We start from the raw sequence: 17,194 nt of genomic DNA, 5'->3' as shown, positions 1-17,194 counted from the left end.
TGGTGGAATAGTTCCTTTCTCTATGTTTCAGTTCAGTTCAGTTCAGTCACTCAGTTGTGTCCAACTCTTTGCGACTCCATGAATTGCAGCACGCCAGGCCTCCCTGTCCATCACCAATTCTCGGAGTTCACTCAAACTCATATCCATTGAGTCAGTGGTGCCATCCAGCCATCTCATCCTCTGTCATCCCCTTTTCCTCTTGCCCCCAATCCCTTCCAGCATCAGAGTCTTTTCCAATGAGTCAAGTTTTTGCATGAGGTGGCCAAAGTACTGGAGTTTCAGCTTTAGCATCATTCCTTCCAAAGAACACCCAGGACTGATCTTCAGAATGGACTGGTTGGATCTCCTTGCAGTCCAAGGGACTCTCAAGAGTCTTCTCCAACACCACAGTTCAAAAGCATCAATTCTTTGGCACTCAGCCTTCTTCACAGTCCAACCCTCACATCCATACATGACCACTGGAAAAACCATAGCCTTGACTAGACAGACCTTTGTTGGAAAAGTAATGTCTCTGGTTTTCAATATGCTATCTAGGTTGGTCATAACTTTTCCAAGGAATGAGTGTCTTTTAATTTCATAGCTGCAGTCACAAGTCAGCCACTGTTTCCACTGTTTCCCCATCTATTGCCGTGAAGTGATGGGACCAGATGCCATGATCTTCGTTTTCTGAATGTTGAGCTTTAAGCCAAGTTTTTCACACTCCTCTTTCACTTTCAACAAGAGGTTTTTTAGTTCCTCTTCACTTTCTGCCATAAGGGTGGTGTCGTCTGCATATCTGAGGTTATTGATATTTCTCCCGGTCTTGATTCCAACTTGTGCTTTTTCCAGCCCAGCGTTTCTCATGATGTACTCTGTATAGAAGTTAAATAAGCAGGGTGACAATATACAGCCTTGACATACTCCTTTTCCTATTTGGAACCAGTCTGTTGTTCCATGTCCAATTCTAACTGTTGCTTCCTGACCTGGATATAGGATTCTCAAGAGGTAGGTCAGCTGGTCTGGTGTTCCCATCTCTTTCAGAATTTTCCACAGTTTATTGTGATCCACACAGTCAAAGGCTTTGGCATAGTCGATAAAGCAGAATGAGATATTTTTCTGGAACTCTCTTGCTTTTTCCATGATCCAGCAGATGTTGGCAATTTGATCTCTGGTTCCTCTGCCTTTTCTAAAACCAGCTTGAACATCTGGAAGTTCACAGTTCATGTATTGCTGAAGCCTGGCTTGGAGAATTTTGAGCATTACTTTACTAGCATGTGAGATGAGTGCAATTGTGCGGTAGTTTGAGCATTCTTTGGCATTGCCTTTCTTTGGGATTGGAATGAAAACTGACCTTTTCCAGTCCTGAGTCCTGGCCACTGCTGAGTTTCCCAAATATGCTGACATATTGAGTGAAGCACTTTCACAGCATCATCTTTCAGGATTTGAAACAGCTCAAGTGGAATTCCATCACCTTCGCTAGCTTTGTTCGTAGTGATGCTTTCTAAGGCCCATTAACTTCACATTCCAGGATGTCTGGCTCTCTGCTTACATTGTCAATTTGATGTACAGATATGCTTATTTTGTTGTTACTCAAAACAGGGTTGAGTAGGGTTGTTGTTAGGGTTTGCTTTTTTTTCTTTTGAATTTATTTTTTTGAAACTGTGGTATGTTTACATGGTTCAAAATTCAAAACTTCTTAGAAAAGTATACTTAGAGAAATTTGATTTCTTTTCCTAACCATTTTCATTATTTTCTGGTTTATTTTCTTAGTGTTTCATTTTATAAAAACATACTACTATATCAGTTCAGTCGCTCAGTGGTGTCTGACTCTACTGTATATATGTGTGTATACTCTTGTTTCCTGTTCTTTCTCATTCAAGTACTTTATACACTGCTGTGTAACTTTTCCACTCAACAGCACGTCCTGGAAAGACTCATATCAGTTCATAAAGTATTTCTTCCCTCCCTCCCTTCTCTCCTTTTTAACTACTGCATAGCTACTATATGGATTATATTAATAAAAGCTTATTCAACCAGCTTCCTATTAATAGACATCTGGTTGTGTCTATTAATTTTATCCAAGTATGTTTTGTATTTTTGGAGTTATATCTTCAGGATAGGTTTTCAGAAGTGAAATTTTTGGTTTTAAAGGATAAATGAAAACGTAATTTTTTTAGATACTGCCAGATTCTCTTCTGTCATGGTTATATTATTTACTCTTCTACTAGTACTGTTTCAGGGTACTTATCAGAGGATTCTGAGTAGTATATCAGTAAGCTAAATTATTCCTTTTCTTTTGTACTCCACAGTAATTCAAAATGGTATTTTCTATACAGTGTTTCTAAAATGTGATTTAGGAACCACTTGAAATTTGTAAGGATTTGGGGGTAGTTTTTGTAAGTATATACATTACTACAGATGTCTGTTTTGGTTCATTTGAAAAAAATTATACACACACATAGGTGCCATATATGATTTTTAAAACCATGGCCGTGTCTTCTCACAATTTTCCTGTTAGATTTCTTGAGCTCTCTTTTTGGTGGCAAGAGAAGTTAAACTATGAAATAGGGCATTTTGAGGATCTTTCGTTTTTCTAGAGTAATCTGTCAGTCAGATCATTTTAAGAACCACTGTCCTCATGATCTGCAAGAATTTTAGATACTGCTAACCGTTTGTTCTTGATTTTCTTTTATGTCCTGCCCAGGCTCCTGCTTATATTCGGGAATGTGCCAAATTGCACTATTTGGGTTCCAGAACTCAAGCATCAAAGGTAAGAATAGAAAATTGCTCTTGGCCCAAACAAGGAGAGAGCCAATTAAGATAAGTGGAGATTTAAAACAAAGCACAGAATCAAAGTGAAGACATAGGAAAATAAAATGTATAAGAAAAGTTTGTAAATAGCAAATGTCTTAAATATTTTTAGCTACAAAAGTGCATTTTTATATAAGACATTCTTTCAAGTTCCTTGGTAAGGTAATACTGAAATGTCTAAAAGAGCTAAGACTGTATGAGGTTAGAAAGCAAATGTGTGATGCTTATTAACAATATTGCTGCTGGTGCTGCTCCTAAGTTGCTTTAGTCGTGTCCGACTCTGTGTGACCCCAGAGACGGCAGCCCACCAGGCTCCGCCGTCCCTGAGATTCTCCAGACAAGAACACTGGAGTGGGCTACCATTTCCTTCTCCAGTGCGTGAAAATGAAAAGTGAAAGTGAAGTCACTCAGTCGTTTCCAACTCTTTGCAACCCCATGGATTGCAGCCCACCAGGCCCCTCCGTCCATGGGATTTTCCAGGCAAGAGTACTGGAGTGGGGTGCCATTGCCTTCTCCTATTAACAAGATTACATATGATTATTGAGCTTTAAAAGTGAGAAGTTAAAAAAAATGTCACAAGCACTTTTTGATAATTTCTGTTTAGTCTGTCTTGATTAGAAACTTTAAGCTGTCATCTTATGTTTTTTTTCCTGCTCCTGTTGATTTCTACCTCTCATTCAGCAAATATTTGGTGTGACCAGGAAAACAGTATTTTAACTAGTTTAACTGGAGTGTGGTTTTTCTTAGAAAGTTGTTTTTTACTTCTCTACTATTGCTGTGTAGTTATCACATATTGTCGTGTGTGGGAAAGAGCGCCAGCCAAGAACCAGTCAATCTGGTCTCCAGGATGGGTCTGTCACTTTAGTATCTAGACGACTTTAAGCTTACAACTTAACTTCAGTTTTTACTTCAGTGAAATGGTAATAATGACACTTTCCCTGCTTAACCCATAGGATAACGGTGAGAAATATGAGATTAAAAGATGCTCTGAATAGTGGGCTATTATATAAATATATTTTTTGATGGCAGTATTCTAAATGAATTTAGGTTTTCTGGGCAGGTCATGGGAGTAGGCTGTTGATACAGTCTTTAATTGTAGGTTTCTCTTTATCTGATGATAGTATTTAGGTTTTTATTGTTCCTACATCTGAGATGTATCCCACATCTCACCCTCCCTTTTTTTTTCTTCCAGGGTTGTGGGAATCTGGAAACAAATATGTCTGGCAAGATATATTAATTCACTTTTCTTTTAAATTTTCCATAGGATGATCTTGATCTGATAGCTTCATGTCATACCAGGTCTTTCCAACTGGCAAGATCTCAAAAATGGAACCGGGTAGATTCTTGCTCTCATCAGGTGGAGACCCAGCAGCATACGGAAGAGGCACTGAAAGAATTGTTCCAACACGTTCACAATATGCCAGAGTCGGCAAAGAAGAAACAGCTCATCAGACAGGTGCCAAAGGCAGGGAGATAGTGACGGGGCTTTAGGGATGTGATTTTTGCCTGTAGAATCACTAGGGAATAGTATGAACAATTTCATTTAATTTTTGTCTTTTACTGGCCCAAGCTTTGGTTTAGTCAAGAAAACAGACTTGTCTATGGAACTTCCGTGGTGATCTCTGTCTGCTGCCCCACTAGGGAAAGAGGTGGAGGCTCTTGGATTTCTTGAGTAAACAGAAGGATCCAGTGTGGTTGGTTTTTCTAACTTGGTCATATATGACAGTTAAGTCTGGCAAATAACCCAGTCTTTCTGAATTTCAGTCTTCTTATTGGTAATTGTAATGCCCATGTTCCATGGTTGTACAGATTAGAGAGAATCTATGTAAAGTGGCTGGCATAGCAGGACAGAATTGGTAGCTCTCACCAGTAAGTTGTTTGCAGTTAGAACACATGAAATCAAGAGCCTAGTCTGATACTAAAAATAGAAGTTCAAGTGGCTAAGTTTGTTTAATTTGGAGCCGTGGGAGCAAAATTAGGTCTCTTATTTGCCATCTTGAGTCTCACAGTGTAAATACTGATGACATTGTTAGTTTCTTTCTCAGGAAATTTATTTTGTCTCAACCCTTCTTGAATTTTAGCTAAACAGGCAAGGTCAGCCTCTTGAATTCTTATTCAACTGGGACCTTCTTGAGGGATGAGTCTATGTTTTTATTTTTATTTTTTATAATTTATCTCAAGCATGGGGCCAGACAAAAACAAGTGCTCCAAAAATGTTGAACTGAGCTGTTCTTAACAGTTGACAAAGTCCTTTAAGAGAAATTTTTCTGTCACTCTCTTTGAAGTTACTTTGAGATCTAGCAAATTGTGCTGTGACTGGAATTTTATGGCTAAGTAATACTACAGATTTGAAGCAGTTTTGTGGTTTAATTCTGGGTAGAAACTAAGCCAGTAATTCAGGTGGACAAGTGTAAATGACTTCTCTCATCAAGAAGACTGAGGTCAAAGATAATACAAAGGGAAAAGCTAGCATTAGTTTTGCTCTTCTTAGAAAACTAGAAGATTATAGAGAAGGATTAAAAGAAAATAAATCACTCATCTTACCAGTGTTTATATATTGGATATTCTTTCAGTCTGTTTCCTATGGATATATTTTGACGTAGTTATGATCGTATCATATACTTTCATTTCTCCCTTTTTCATTAACCATTATAGCATAAGTGTTTTCTCATGCATGCTTGTAAACTCCTTGCCTACATTTAAAATATTGCCATTTATTTTTGGAAAAAAACTATAATTTTACTATTCTCCATCATTATAAAAATAATGAATACTCACTTGAAGAAATATTGAAGAGTGTCAAGAAGAAGTTAAAAATCATCTATAATCTACTGGTGACATTTTGGAGTATTTCCTTCTTGTATTTCTTTCCGTGAATATATACTTCATTTTTTTTTTTTTGCTTAATTGAGGTAGAAACATATATTCCATTTTTAAAATACCCTACCCTTTTCATATAACATTATATCAGAACATTTTCCATGTCATTAAAAGTCTATAAGCATTTTTAATGCTTATATATTTCATTGTATATAACCTGATACATATATAGTTTGTCCTCTGCTGCACATATTGGGGAAATTAGGCATTTTTTAACTTTCTACATTTTTGTTCATAAGTATTCTCTTTACAGATTATTTCCTAGAAGTGGCATGACCAAAGGGTATGCATTCTCTGGGGGAAGCTGATACAGCTACTAGGTTTCTTTTAATACATAGGTCCCTTCTCTCCCCTTCCTGTTTTTTTTCTCCCTAAAAATTGCTGAAGCTTGTTTGTTTGACTACACTTTTAAATTTGAAATAATTTAGATTTGGAGAAAAATTGCAAAGATAGTATAGAATTCCCACATACCTTTCACCTAGTTCCTTCTAATGTTAACTAATGTTCTGCCTTAGTTGTCAAAACTAAGCAGTTAACATTAGTACATTACTATTAACATTGCAGACTTTATTTGGATATTACCAGTTTTAACACTAACATCCTTTTTCTGTTCTAGAGGCCAGTCCAGATACCACATTGCATTTAAACACATAGACACACATCCTCCTGCTCTCTTTGCACTTTATTTGTGAAAGAAGGCAGATTGTTTGTCTCCCACAGTCAGGATTTTGCCGATTGCATTCCTGTGGTATTATTTAAGATGTTCCTTAGTCCTCTGTATTTGCTGTAAACTGATGGTTAGATCTAATTCTAGAAGCTTGATCTGATTCCAGTTTGATTGCTTTGGGGTATATAGTATTTAACTTACCCTCAGGCTAATTTAATAAAATTTGACTTCTTGGTGGCATAATTTCTGCCTTTGTGATTTGCTTGCCAGCCTACTAATCCATGTATGTACACATTCACTTATTCCTGGACGTCTCTGGGTATTTACATTTAGCTATTAATTGTCAGAGAATGCTGTCTCTTGATGGGAGACTGTAACAAAATGTTCTCGATGTTTGCTTCTAGTTTAATAAGCATTCTGGGACCCAGACACCGGGACGCGAGCCTTCTACTCCCCCGGTGCGGAAAAGGGCTCGCTCACGGTCCTTCAGTGGCCTCATTAAGGTAGGCATGCTGTGCTGTCATTTTCAATGTTGATCGTGAGAAAATTTAACTATCTGGCTCTTCTTAGGCATAAACAGTTTTACTCCATTCTTTGGGGTTCTATAAAGGGTTCACTTATAAAGAAAAAAGGATAGAATTTGGAAATGCTTTTAATTTTCAAAGCGTTCTGCTGTGTTTCAAATCAGAGAAGGGTCTCTGTGATTTGAGAAGTAAGGGGTAAGAGAAATAAAGGTCCTTTGCTGTCTTCTGGGGCTAAGGACAGACATTTCCTGATTTACTGTGCAGGTTGCTGAAGTTAAGGAGAAGTGAAAAAGTTGACAGACACTAGAAATAGATTTTCTGATAGCCTAGTGACTTTTAGGTAAACCCCAAATTTTGATCAGTTGTTTTCTTTTCTTCGTCTAAAACTTCATTAAAAATCTTATTTTTAAAACAAATGCAACATATACTTCTGTGCTGTTGCTGCCATCATTGTTTGTATATTCAGTTTACTCCGGTCTTCATGGATGATCTGAACTTGTAACTAAGGGATATTACCAGCAGGTGGGAGTAGATAGCTGATTAGGGGGTTCAAATTTCCAGGCGTAAAGAAACCAAGGAAGGTCTGTCATTCTTCTTGGCCATAGAGATGATTGTAATGAGAAAAGTAATAGTTAAATAAACGTTTCTCTGTGTTAGTCAAACAAATGTTCCTTTAACTGAAGTTAGATGGGTGTAGTTTTTTCTTCATAGTGAGCTCTTCTGCTGTTGGTTCTAGAAGTATTGCTAATTGTTGCTTGAAAGGTAAGAATATAATATTCTCTTGGCATCTGCCCTCTTCTTTACTGAGAGAGAATTTAAAACTTTAGAATTATAAAAGAGCTTATAATTCTATCAGGAGAAAACATTTCAGAACAATAATTTAGACACAGTGTTAACAACTTTTGTAGGACAGAAGGATTAAGTGTTTTTGTTGTAAATGAGGAGACTTTCAAGCTAATAATAGATGTAGGTTTCTGCTTGACAGCAAAGGAATAGTGAAAGGTCTGTTAAAAATTCAGTGGAAGCTTTATAGCTAGTCCTGTGACTCCTGGCATCCCCTATTCAGCTTACTGTGAGGTGGCATCTGACTTCTGAAAGGAAGATGGACTGGCCTTATTTTTCCAGCATTTCTGTGTTTTAGCTATTTGATTTCTTTCCTGCTTTGATACCTTTTTTTGGCTAGACTTTTTTCCTCCAAAATTCCTCTTATGTAAATGATTTATTGCATCAGAATATTCCTACTGATGTTTATATTGTAAAGTTTAATGTTCTAGTTTTGATATGTTCTTTTTTTGGAGTTCAAATTTATTCTCTAAGGAGAAGAAAGAGAGGATTTCTTCAAAGATGGTAGAATTGTCACTGTCAGCTGTTACAGTAGGTTACATCAGCTTCTAAGCTGTTCAGAGATCAAAGGGCTTTTAGTCTTGCATTGAATGTCAGTATAGTCACATGACCTTTTTAAGAAGGCCCGTATTCTCTTGTGGTTATAATAGGAGCTCTTAGAGAATTTTTCCAAATTTTCCAATCCTGTGTGAGGAAGACATGACAGGAAGCAAAATCTTAGAGTGGACCCTGTGTTAAGTGTCTCTTAGTAGGGAGAGGAGGAGGGACTCTTAAAAGCTGCCAGAGACATGTCTTTAGGGAAAAAATTATACTGGTAGGTAACTGGCATTTCTTTTATGGCCTTAGAAACATTGTACTTGGCCCATATTGGTTGGTTTAAATCAACTATAAAGTTTCTTTTAACATTTCAGTCCTTTAGATAGAGGACTAAAGGAACAGTGATCACCTAAAGAAAGGCAATGATCTTAGGTTTTTTAGTAACATGCTTTGACCTCTCGTGTAAGATGCCTGTGGGACTTTATCAGAGAGCTGAGATTTTTTAACTTAAGAAACTGTAGTTTTGAAGGCCAGTATAGATATATATATAATACAGATATAGTAGCTGTTTATAAATCAAATATTTTATTTTCCTAAATCAGCGGAAGGTCCTGGGAAATCAGATGATGTCAGAAAAGAAAAACAAGTACCCTACTCCGGATTCTGTAGCCATTGGTGAATTGAAGAGAGCCAGCAAAGAAAATATGAACTTAGTAAGATACAGTTCTTTGTACTTTTTCTTTGTATGTGTTCATCTGTGGAACAGAAGAAAATTAACATGCCGTCATTTGTTTTACTGTGTTTCTTTGGGCCATTCAGCCTTTTTTCTCAATCTTTTCGTTTATGCTGATTGTCTTCTTTCTGTAGGCTTTCATTGATTCATTCAACAAACACATTTCAAGTTCAGGGAGGACATAGCCAGCTATAAGCAGAATTGACAAGTGCAGTGAGATAGCTCCGCACACAAAGTGCTGGAGGGAGCAGTTCTTACTGGGAGGCTCCACAGGGTGGGCAACATTTGAGTCAGGCCTGCTTGACGCTGCATTAGCCGTGGAATCATCCTTCCAGGAATGGCTACTTCATTAAGCCAGCAATAAAACAGATTAATGAGATATGAATATGTTGGTAAAACTCTTCATATTGAAATTGAGCAAGTAAATAATTCCTCTGTTAGCAAAATCTGTTTATAGGAAGGACATTAGGACGTTTAAGCCACTCTAAAATTTTCTTGTTACAGTTATTTTCTGGCTCTCCAGCTGTCATGATGACACCAACAAGACTGAAATGGCCTGAGGGGAAGAAAGAGGGGAAAAAAGGTACTAATTGTACTTATTCTGTATGTCCCAGAAAGGCAATGCCAAAGAATGCTCAAACTACCGCACAACTGCACTCATCTCACACGCTAGTAAAGTAATGCTCAAAATTCTCCAAGCCAGGCTTCAGCAATATGTGAACCGTGAACTCCCTGATGTTCAAGCTGGTTTTAGAAAAGGCAGAGGAACCAGAGATCAGATTGCCAACATCCGCTGGACCATCAAAAAAGCAAGAGAGTTCCAGAAAAACATCTCTTTCTGCTTTATTGACTATGCCAAAGCCTTTGACTGTGTGGATCACAATAAACTGTGGAAACTTCTGAAAGAGATGGGAATACCAGACCACCTGACCTGCCTCTTGAGAAATCTGTATGCAGGTCAGGAAGCAACAGTTAGAATTGGACATGCAACAAAAGACTGGTTCCAAACAGGAAAAGGAGTATGTCAAGACTGTATATTGTGTCACCCTGCTTATTTAACTTATATGCAGAGTACATCATGAGAAACGCTGGACTGGAAGAAGCACAAGCTGGAATCAAGATTGCCGGGAGAAATATCAATAACCTCAGATATGCAGATGACACCACCCTTATGGCAGAAAGTGAAGAGGAGCTAAAAAGCCTCTTGATGAAAGTGAAAGAGGAGAGTGAAAAAGTTGGCTTAAAGCTCAACATTCAGAAAACGAAGATCATGGCATCCGGTCCCATCACTTCATGGGAAATAGATCGGGAGACAGTGGAAACAGTGTCAGACTTTATTTTTTTGGGCTCCAAAATCACTGCAGATGGTGACTTCAGCCATGAAATTAAAAGACACTTACTCCTTGGAAGAAAAGTTATGAGCAACCTAGATAGTATATTCAAAAGCAGAGACATTACTTTGCTGACTAAGGTCCGTCTAGTCAAGGCTATGTTTTTTCCAGTGGTCATGTATGGATGTGAGAGTTGGACTGTGAAGAAGGCTGAGCACCGAAGAATTGATGCGTTTGAACTGTGGTGTTGGAGAAGACTCTTGAGAGTCCCTTGGACTGCAAGGAGATCCAACCAGTCCATTCTGAAGGAGATCAGCCCTGGGATTTCTTTGGAAGGAATGATGCTAAAGCTGAAGCTCCAGTACTTTGGCCACCTCATGCGAAGAGTTAACTCAATGGAAAAGACTGATGCTGGGAGGGATTGGGGGCAGGAGAAGAAGGGGACGACCGAGGATGAGATGGCTGGATGGCATCATGGACTCGATGGACGTGAGTCTGAGTGAACTCCGGGAGATGGTGATGGACAGGGAGGCCTGGCGTGCTGCGATTCATGGGGTTGCAAAGAGTTGGACACGACTGAGCGACTGAACTGAACTGAACTGAACAGTGAATGTAGTTCCTTTCCACATCTAGTCAGTCAGTAGCAGGTTTTGAATTCCTAGTGTGGTATGGTGGTAGTTGGAAGTGATGTAAAAATTACAAGGCTGGGTCCTTACCCTGGAGTTCATGTAGCAGATGGTTACTGAACATCTACTCAGAACTGTCCCAGGTGCTGAGGGCAGAGCTGTGAACACAGACCCACAGGGTTCCTGAATCCTCAGACAGACAGGACACATGGGAAGGATATTTTAAGAGTACTTGTTAAGCAAATTAAAAGCAAGTGTAAACTAACTTGTGAAACCAAGTACAGGAGTGCTGAGAAGGTGCTCAGCAAACATGGAACAATTGTGTTATTTTTCTGTGTAGACTTTAGCTTTGTTTATTCAATTAGGCTTTCCAAATAAAGAGCTCATGCTAAAGGACTTGGAAATCAGATCATACAACATGTTTTTAAGGATATTTAGGGTAAAAAGGATAATTTAGTGCTGAGACTGCTGATTGCCCAAGGCTCAGCCGATGGAGGGCACCGACTGCTGCGCTTTTCTCTGAGGAAGCCACATGGCTCACTGGAAAGGCCAGGGGATCTGTGGTTAGGACCAGCCACTCCCTCTCAGCCCACTTTCTCCTCCAAAAATGGAGATAATATTAAGAGTTGTATCTACTTAGATTTCTAATGAGTCTCAATTAGAAGAATGTTTTGAAAGCACATTGTGATTGTTAAAGCATTAACAGACAGTAGTAATTGTTACTAAGGAAAACTGGGCAAGACTTGGTCTGGTTCTATAAGGCTTGCATGGCAGATGAAGTAATTTCTGGTTTGATATGCTCATTTTACCATTGAAATATGAGCATACTTACTGTTTGAGATATAAGCAATAGAAGGAGAACAAAAGCCCAATCCTTACAGAACTCTCTCTTCTTTCCTTGTTGCCTCTGACTTGTAGGCTCAATTGACTGACTGAGGCAAGTTCAGGGTTTGGAGTGTGTGTGTTCTAAAGATTTCTACTTGTATCATCTAAGTCCAAACCAAGCATAAGTTATTTTTGAAGGATACATTTGTTTGTAGTAGTTACACCTTTTATTGCTTTCATTTTTGAAGATAATCAAGAAATACTGTCTATGTCAACAGCTCTACTTTTGGAAGAAAGAAATGCATTAAAAAAATAAGCTAGTTTAATATTTTACCAAGAAGTTTTAGAGCAGGGATTCTTCCTGTTTACTGTGGACTTTCTAAGGGCTCTAATAAAGTTCCTGGTATTATTGATGGAGTTTTATTGATGGAGCTTTAAGAGAGAATATATAGTTTTTATAAGATTCTCAAAAATGTTAGTGGTTCAGAAAAGTGGAGGCCCACAGATAATGAATGACCTCCTACTGGTTTTAGTTCAGTTCAGTTCAGTTCAGTTCAGTCGCTCAGTCGTGTCCGACTCCTTGCGACCCCATGAATCGCAGCACGCCAGGCCTCCGTGTCCATCACCAACTCCCGGAGTTCACTCACACTGGCGTCCATTGAGTCCGTGATGCCATCCAGCCATCTCATCCTCGGTCGTCCCCTTCTTCTCCTGCCCCCAATCCCTCCCAGCATCAAAGTCTTTTCCAATGAGTCAACTCTTGGCATAAGGTGGCCAAAGTACTGGAGCTTCAGCTTTAGCATCATTCCTTCCAAAGAAAGCCCAGGGTTGATCTGCTTCAGAATGGACTGGTTGGATCTCCTTGCAGTCCAAGGGACTCTCAAGAGTCTTCTCCAACACCACAGTTCAAACGCATCAATTCTTCGGTGCTCAGCCTTCTTCACAGTCCAACTCTCACATCCATACATGACCACTGGAAAAAACATAGCCTTGACTAGATGGACCTTAGTCGGCAAAGTAATGTCTGTGCTTTTGAATATGCTATCTAGGTTGGTCATAACTTTTCTTCCAAGGAGTAAGTGTCTTTTAATTTCATGGCTGCAATCACCATCTGCAGCTTAGGCAGTGGTATTTTTGCTTTACCTTCTCCCTGTTTGCTTGCTCTGTCTGGGAACACCTGTGGGTGTCATGACTTCACACTGTTCTCCTCCTCTTCCTTCCTCTTTTTTTCCATCTCTGCAGTGCTTTTCTGTCGTCTGCCTCCCCTTCCCTCTCTTCGTGTTTTTTCAGTGCTCTGTCTTAAGGCTCTGCCTGTCCCTGCCCTCCCCTCCGTGCCTGTCCCCTTAGCAGTTTGGTCTGCTTCTGCAGCTCAGTTCTGTTCTCTGTTTGATACCCTTTCCCCAGCCTGCATCTCCAGATCTGAACTGTCTAGTCTCCAGGTCCACAGATCCAAGTACCTGCCATCTCTTTCTTTTACACAATGAATACAGTACTAAATTTTTTTTGATGTTGATTTTATTAAAGGAACACATTTTTTTGAAGAAGAAGATAATGCAATTTTATTATCATAATCAATAGTGTATTCCCAAAGACATGTATTTAGCCTGAAGTTTCTCAGGTGGCACTATTGACATTTTAAGCCAGATAATTCTTTGCTGTGGGGAGCTGTCCTGTGCATTGTGTGAGAGTTCGTAGCATTCCTGGTCTCTACCCACTGGATGCCAGTACCCTTCTTCCTGTTGTAACAACCAGTGTCTGCTCCCTGACATTGCCAAATATCCCCTTCAGGGAAGGGGGCAGAATCACTCCCGGATGAGAACTGCTGATTTAGCACCTATGTATGAATGGGCATTATTTTCAGCAGTCAGAATTCTAGCCAGCCTAAACCCTACCTCCTCTGCAAAATCTTCTTTGGCTGTCTCAGACAATTGTACTTTTTCCTTTGAACTCTTATTGACATTGCTAAAATGTTGACATTTAATGTGATTTATCTTAGTTATTTACTTCATATGTTTTGTCTTACTTCTCTAACTAGTTTCTCTTCTGGAAGACAAAGGCCAAACTTGATATGTTTGTGACCCGCTGCCCTTCTCTTCCACACTGTAATGACTACCTTGCATCCAGCAGGCATTTAGTAAACATTTGCTGGTAAGAGATGTAGTGGTGTTAAGAATGTGAGCTTTGAGTTCAGTTAGACTTGGTTTTAGTCCTCAGCCTTAGTAGCTATATATCTTAGGGCAAGTTCACTGGTATAGGCTTCAGATTCTTTACCTATAAAATGGCAAGAACATTACTTCATGCAGTTTTTTGTGAGAGTGAATGAGACAGTATACATAAAGAATTCAGCAACGCCTGGCACAAAATACGCACTCAGTAAAGGTAGTTTTATTGCCATTAAGATGATTTAATAAAGTGAGATTAGGGCAAAAGAACAAAATGATGCTTACTTGGTAGAGAGTAAACACTTCTCAATTAGACTCTCTAACCCGCAGTTCAGTTCAGTTCAGTTCAGTCGCTCAGTCGTGTCCGACTCTTTACACTGTTCTCCTCCTCCTTCCTCTTTAGTTTTTTTCCATCTCTGCAGTGCTTTACTGTCGTCTGCCTCCCCTTCCTTCTGTCCATGAACCGCAGCACGCCAGGCCTCCCTGTCCATCACCAACTCGCGGAGTCCACCCAGACTCACATCCATTGAGTCAGTGATGCCATCCAGCCATCTCATCTGTCGTGCCCTTTTCCTCCCGCCTTCAATCTTTCCCAGCATCAGGGTCTTTTCAGGTGAGTCAGCTCTGCCCATCAGGTGGCCAAAATATTGGAGTTTCAGCTTCAACATCAGTCCTTCCAATGAACACCCAGGACTGATCTCCTTTAGGATCTCCGTGAAGTCCAAGGGACTCTCAAGAGTCTTCTCCAACACCACAGTTCAAAAGCATCAATTTTGGCGTTCAGCTTTCTTTATAGTCCAACTCTCGCATCCATACATGACCACTGGAAAAACCATAGCCATGACTAGACGGACCTTTGTTGGCAAAGTAATGTCTCTGCTTTTGAATATGCTATCTAGGTTGGTCATAACTTTTCTTCCAAGGAGTAAGCGTCTTTTAATTTCATGGATGCAGTCATCATTTGCATTGATTTTGGAGCCCCCCAAAATAAAGTCTGACACTGTTTCTACTGTTTCCCCTTCTGTTCCCCAAGCATAAGGTAGTTTTGAAGGATACATTGGTATCCCATCACATGAAGTGATGGGACCAGATGCCATGATCTTAATTTTCTGAATGCTGAGTTTTAAGCCAACTTTTTCACTCTTCTCTTTCACTTTCATCAAGAGGCTCTTTAGTTCTTCTTTGCTTTCTGCTATAAGGGTGGTGTCATCTACATATCTGAGGTTATTGATATTTCTCCCAGCAGGCTTGATTCCAGCTTGTGCTTCATCCAGCTCAGCATTTCTCATGATGTGCTCTGCAGATAAGTTAAATAAGCAGGGTGACAGTATACAGCCTTGACGTACTCCTTTCCCTATTTGGAACCAGTCTGTTGTTCCATGTCCAGTTCTAACTGTTGCTTCCTGACCTGCATACAGGTTTCTCAAGAGGCAGGTCAGGTGGTCTTGTATCCCCATCTCTTTAATTTTCCACACTTTGTTGTGATCCACACAGTCAAAGGCTTTGGCATAGTCAATAAAACAGAAGTAGATGTTTTTCTCTGTTTCTCTTGCCTTTTCAATGATCCAATGGATTGATCTCTAACCCTCAGGTTGTAGAAAATACTAAGTATAGATTTCTCTAGCTTTTAGGTGGGATATTTGCAGAAATAAATATTTACAAATGTGTTTAATGTTCTTTTTTCTCTTTCAGCCTAGGATTCTTCTGAAGGATCCAGAGTTTTCCTGTTGTCCACCCAGAATTCTTTCTTCTGTGGGCCATGGGCCGTGACCACCCACAGAAAAGCTGGGACTTGCAGCTCGCTTGCTGCGTGTTGAATTGTGAAAGCCAACTAATCCTGTGACTCAACTGATACCTCTAACCTCACTCAGCGGAGATGTCTGCAGATTCTGCCTACTAAACCGGTGCTAGCGACTCTCTCTCTCTTTAAAAAAAATGTTCTGGGGAAACCACTAAACAGCCAAACCAGCTTACACACAGCACAATCAGTGAGCAGAACTGGGCAGACTCCTCCGCCTATCCCATGTGTTTGTTTAGGCAGGTTCTGTTTTCTGAAAATCTGAAGTTTGTGCTCAGCTGCAGTGATTTTTTTTAAAAAGTGCAGTCAATCCTAGTGGATTGATGTTATTTTTAACTGATAGTTTGGACTTTTCTCTGTTTTGCTAGTATTGGGGGATATGTTGGGTATTGTTTTTTGTTCATTTGTTTTTTCTTATTTTTTAAAAAGCCATATTTTGGATAGGTAATTAAAATGGGCTCTAAGCCAGATGTCTTGTCTCTTTTTCACCTTAAGCTCTTTGTCTTATGAGGCTGTACTCCTCAGTACCTATTTGTGTCCAAAGAATTTATTGCTTTCCTGGGATTTTTTTTTTTTTTTTTTTATGATTTCTTGGGCCTGAGATTATAGGTGTTTGGCCTGCAGTATTGAATAATTCAGAATGATGCAATATCTTAACAAATGATGTTAAACTGTGTCCTTTCTTCTCTCCTTCCTTTCTGTCTCCCTCCCTGTCTTCCTCTTTCCTCAGTGATGTCAGAATAGTCGTATGGTTGCTGAACTCCTTCCTTCATTCAGATTCTTCTCACCTAAAACATCTCTGGTGCCAATGTGGTACCTTCTGTGCCCAGTCACTGTGACCCAAGGCATGACACCAACAGTTTACTTGAGGCTTGCTGAAATACCTGTATGTATTGGAAGCTCTCGAGTAGGATTAGGCTGGAGCTGGCTTTATGGCCAGGCTGACTCCTGATGGATGAGATGATACTGCATCCTTCTAAGGGATCAGGTGTGCAGGCTGATCCGTCTCCTGAGAGCAAGCTGGAGTCAGAGGAAGGAAGCGAGCATCTTTCTCTGCAGGACTGAGAGATTTAAAGGAAGGAATGTTCTTGTTTGGAAGCAGTTGTGGTTTATCACCTGTGTTCAAGAGTGGCTGCTGGCCCGCCCCTTTCCTTGTCACAGTGGGCACCAGGAGTAGTTTGGAGATGGGCTGGAGCTTTGACTGCGTTGGGGATGTTCACATGTGTTTGAGGAGAGTGGCAAGGCTCTGATCCAGTGTGAGGCATCACTGTCCAGAGGGCAGCAGGGGCAGGAGGGAGCTTATGCTTGCTCTGTTAGACGTGTAACCATTCTCACCCCACGTGCCAGAGCTGAGTCAGGCCTCAGGGCAAAGGCAGTTGCCCAGCAAATGACTTCTGCCCTGTTTATAAACTGTTGGTTTGTTATTGTGGAAACAGAACGTGATTCTGGGGAGCACAGTTTGCTTGTATCTGGAAGTC

The 17,194-nt window shown here is 39.9% G+C and overlaps 1 protein-coding gene across 1 annotated transcript in view; it reads left to right on the top strand.

Moving 5' to 3' along the window:
* The window catches only part of ARHGAP19 (Rho GTPase activating protein 19), a 63,390-nt gene extending 47,381 nt beyond the window's left edge, over window positions 1-16,009 (top strand). The window contains exons 7-12 of the mRNA XM_040254649.1: window positions 2,684-2,749; window positions 4,055-4,246; window positions 6,742-6,840; window positions 8,844-8,954; window positions 9,479-9,557; window positions 15,611-16,009. Coding sequence (XP_040110583.1) covers window positions 2,684-2,749; window positions 4,055-4,246; window positions 6,742-6,840; window positions 8,844-8,954; window positions 9,479-9,557; window positions 15,611-15,615 — 552 coding nt within the window. The 3' untranslated portion in view covers window positions 15,616-16,009. The remainder of the gene's footprint in view (window positions 1-2,683; window positions 2,750-4,054; window positions 4,247-6,741; window positions 6,841-8,843; window positions 8,955-9,478; window positions 9,558-15,610) is intronic.
* Window positions 16,010-17,194: the final 1,185 nt, after the last annotated feature.

This window comes from Oryx dammah, unplaced genomic scaffold (genome assembly GCF_014754425.2).
Source record: "Oryx dammah isolate SB20612 unplaced genomic scaffold, SCBI_Odam_1.1 HiC_scaffold_14, whole genome shotgun sequence".
Taxonomy (NCBI): domain Eukaryota; kingdom Metazoa; phylum Chordata; class Mammalia; order Artiodactyla; family Bovidae; genus Oryx; species Oryx dammah.
The sequence above is the reverse complement of the archived record's forward strand: the minus strand, read 5'-3'. Positions and strand labels throughout refer to the sequence as shown.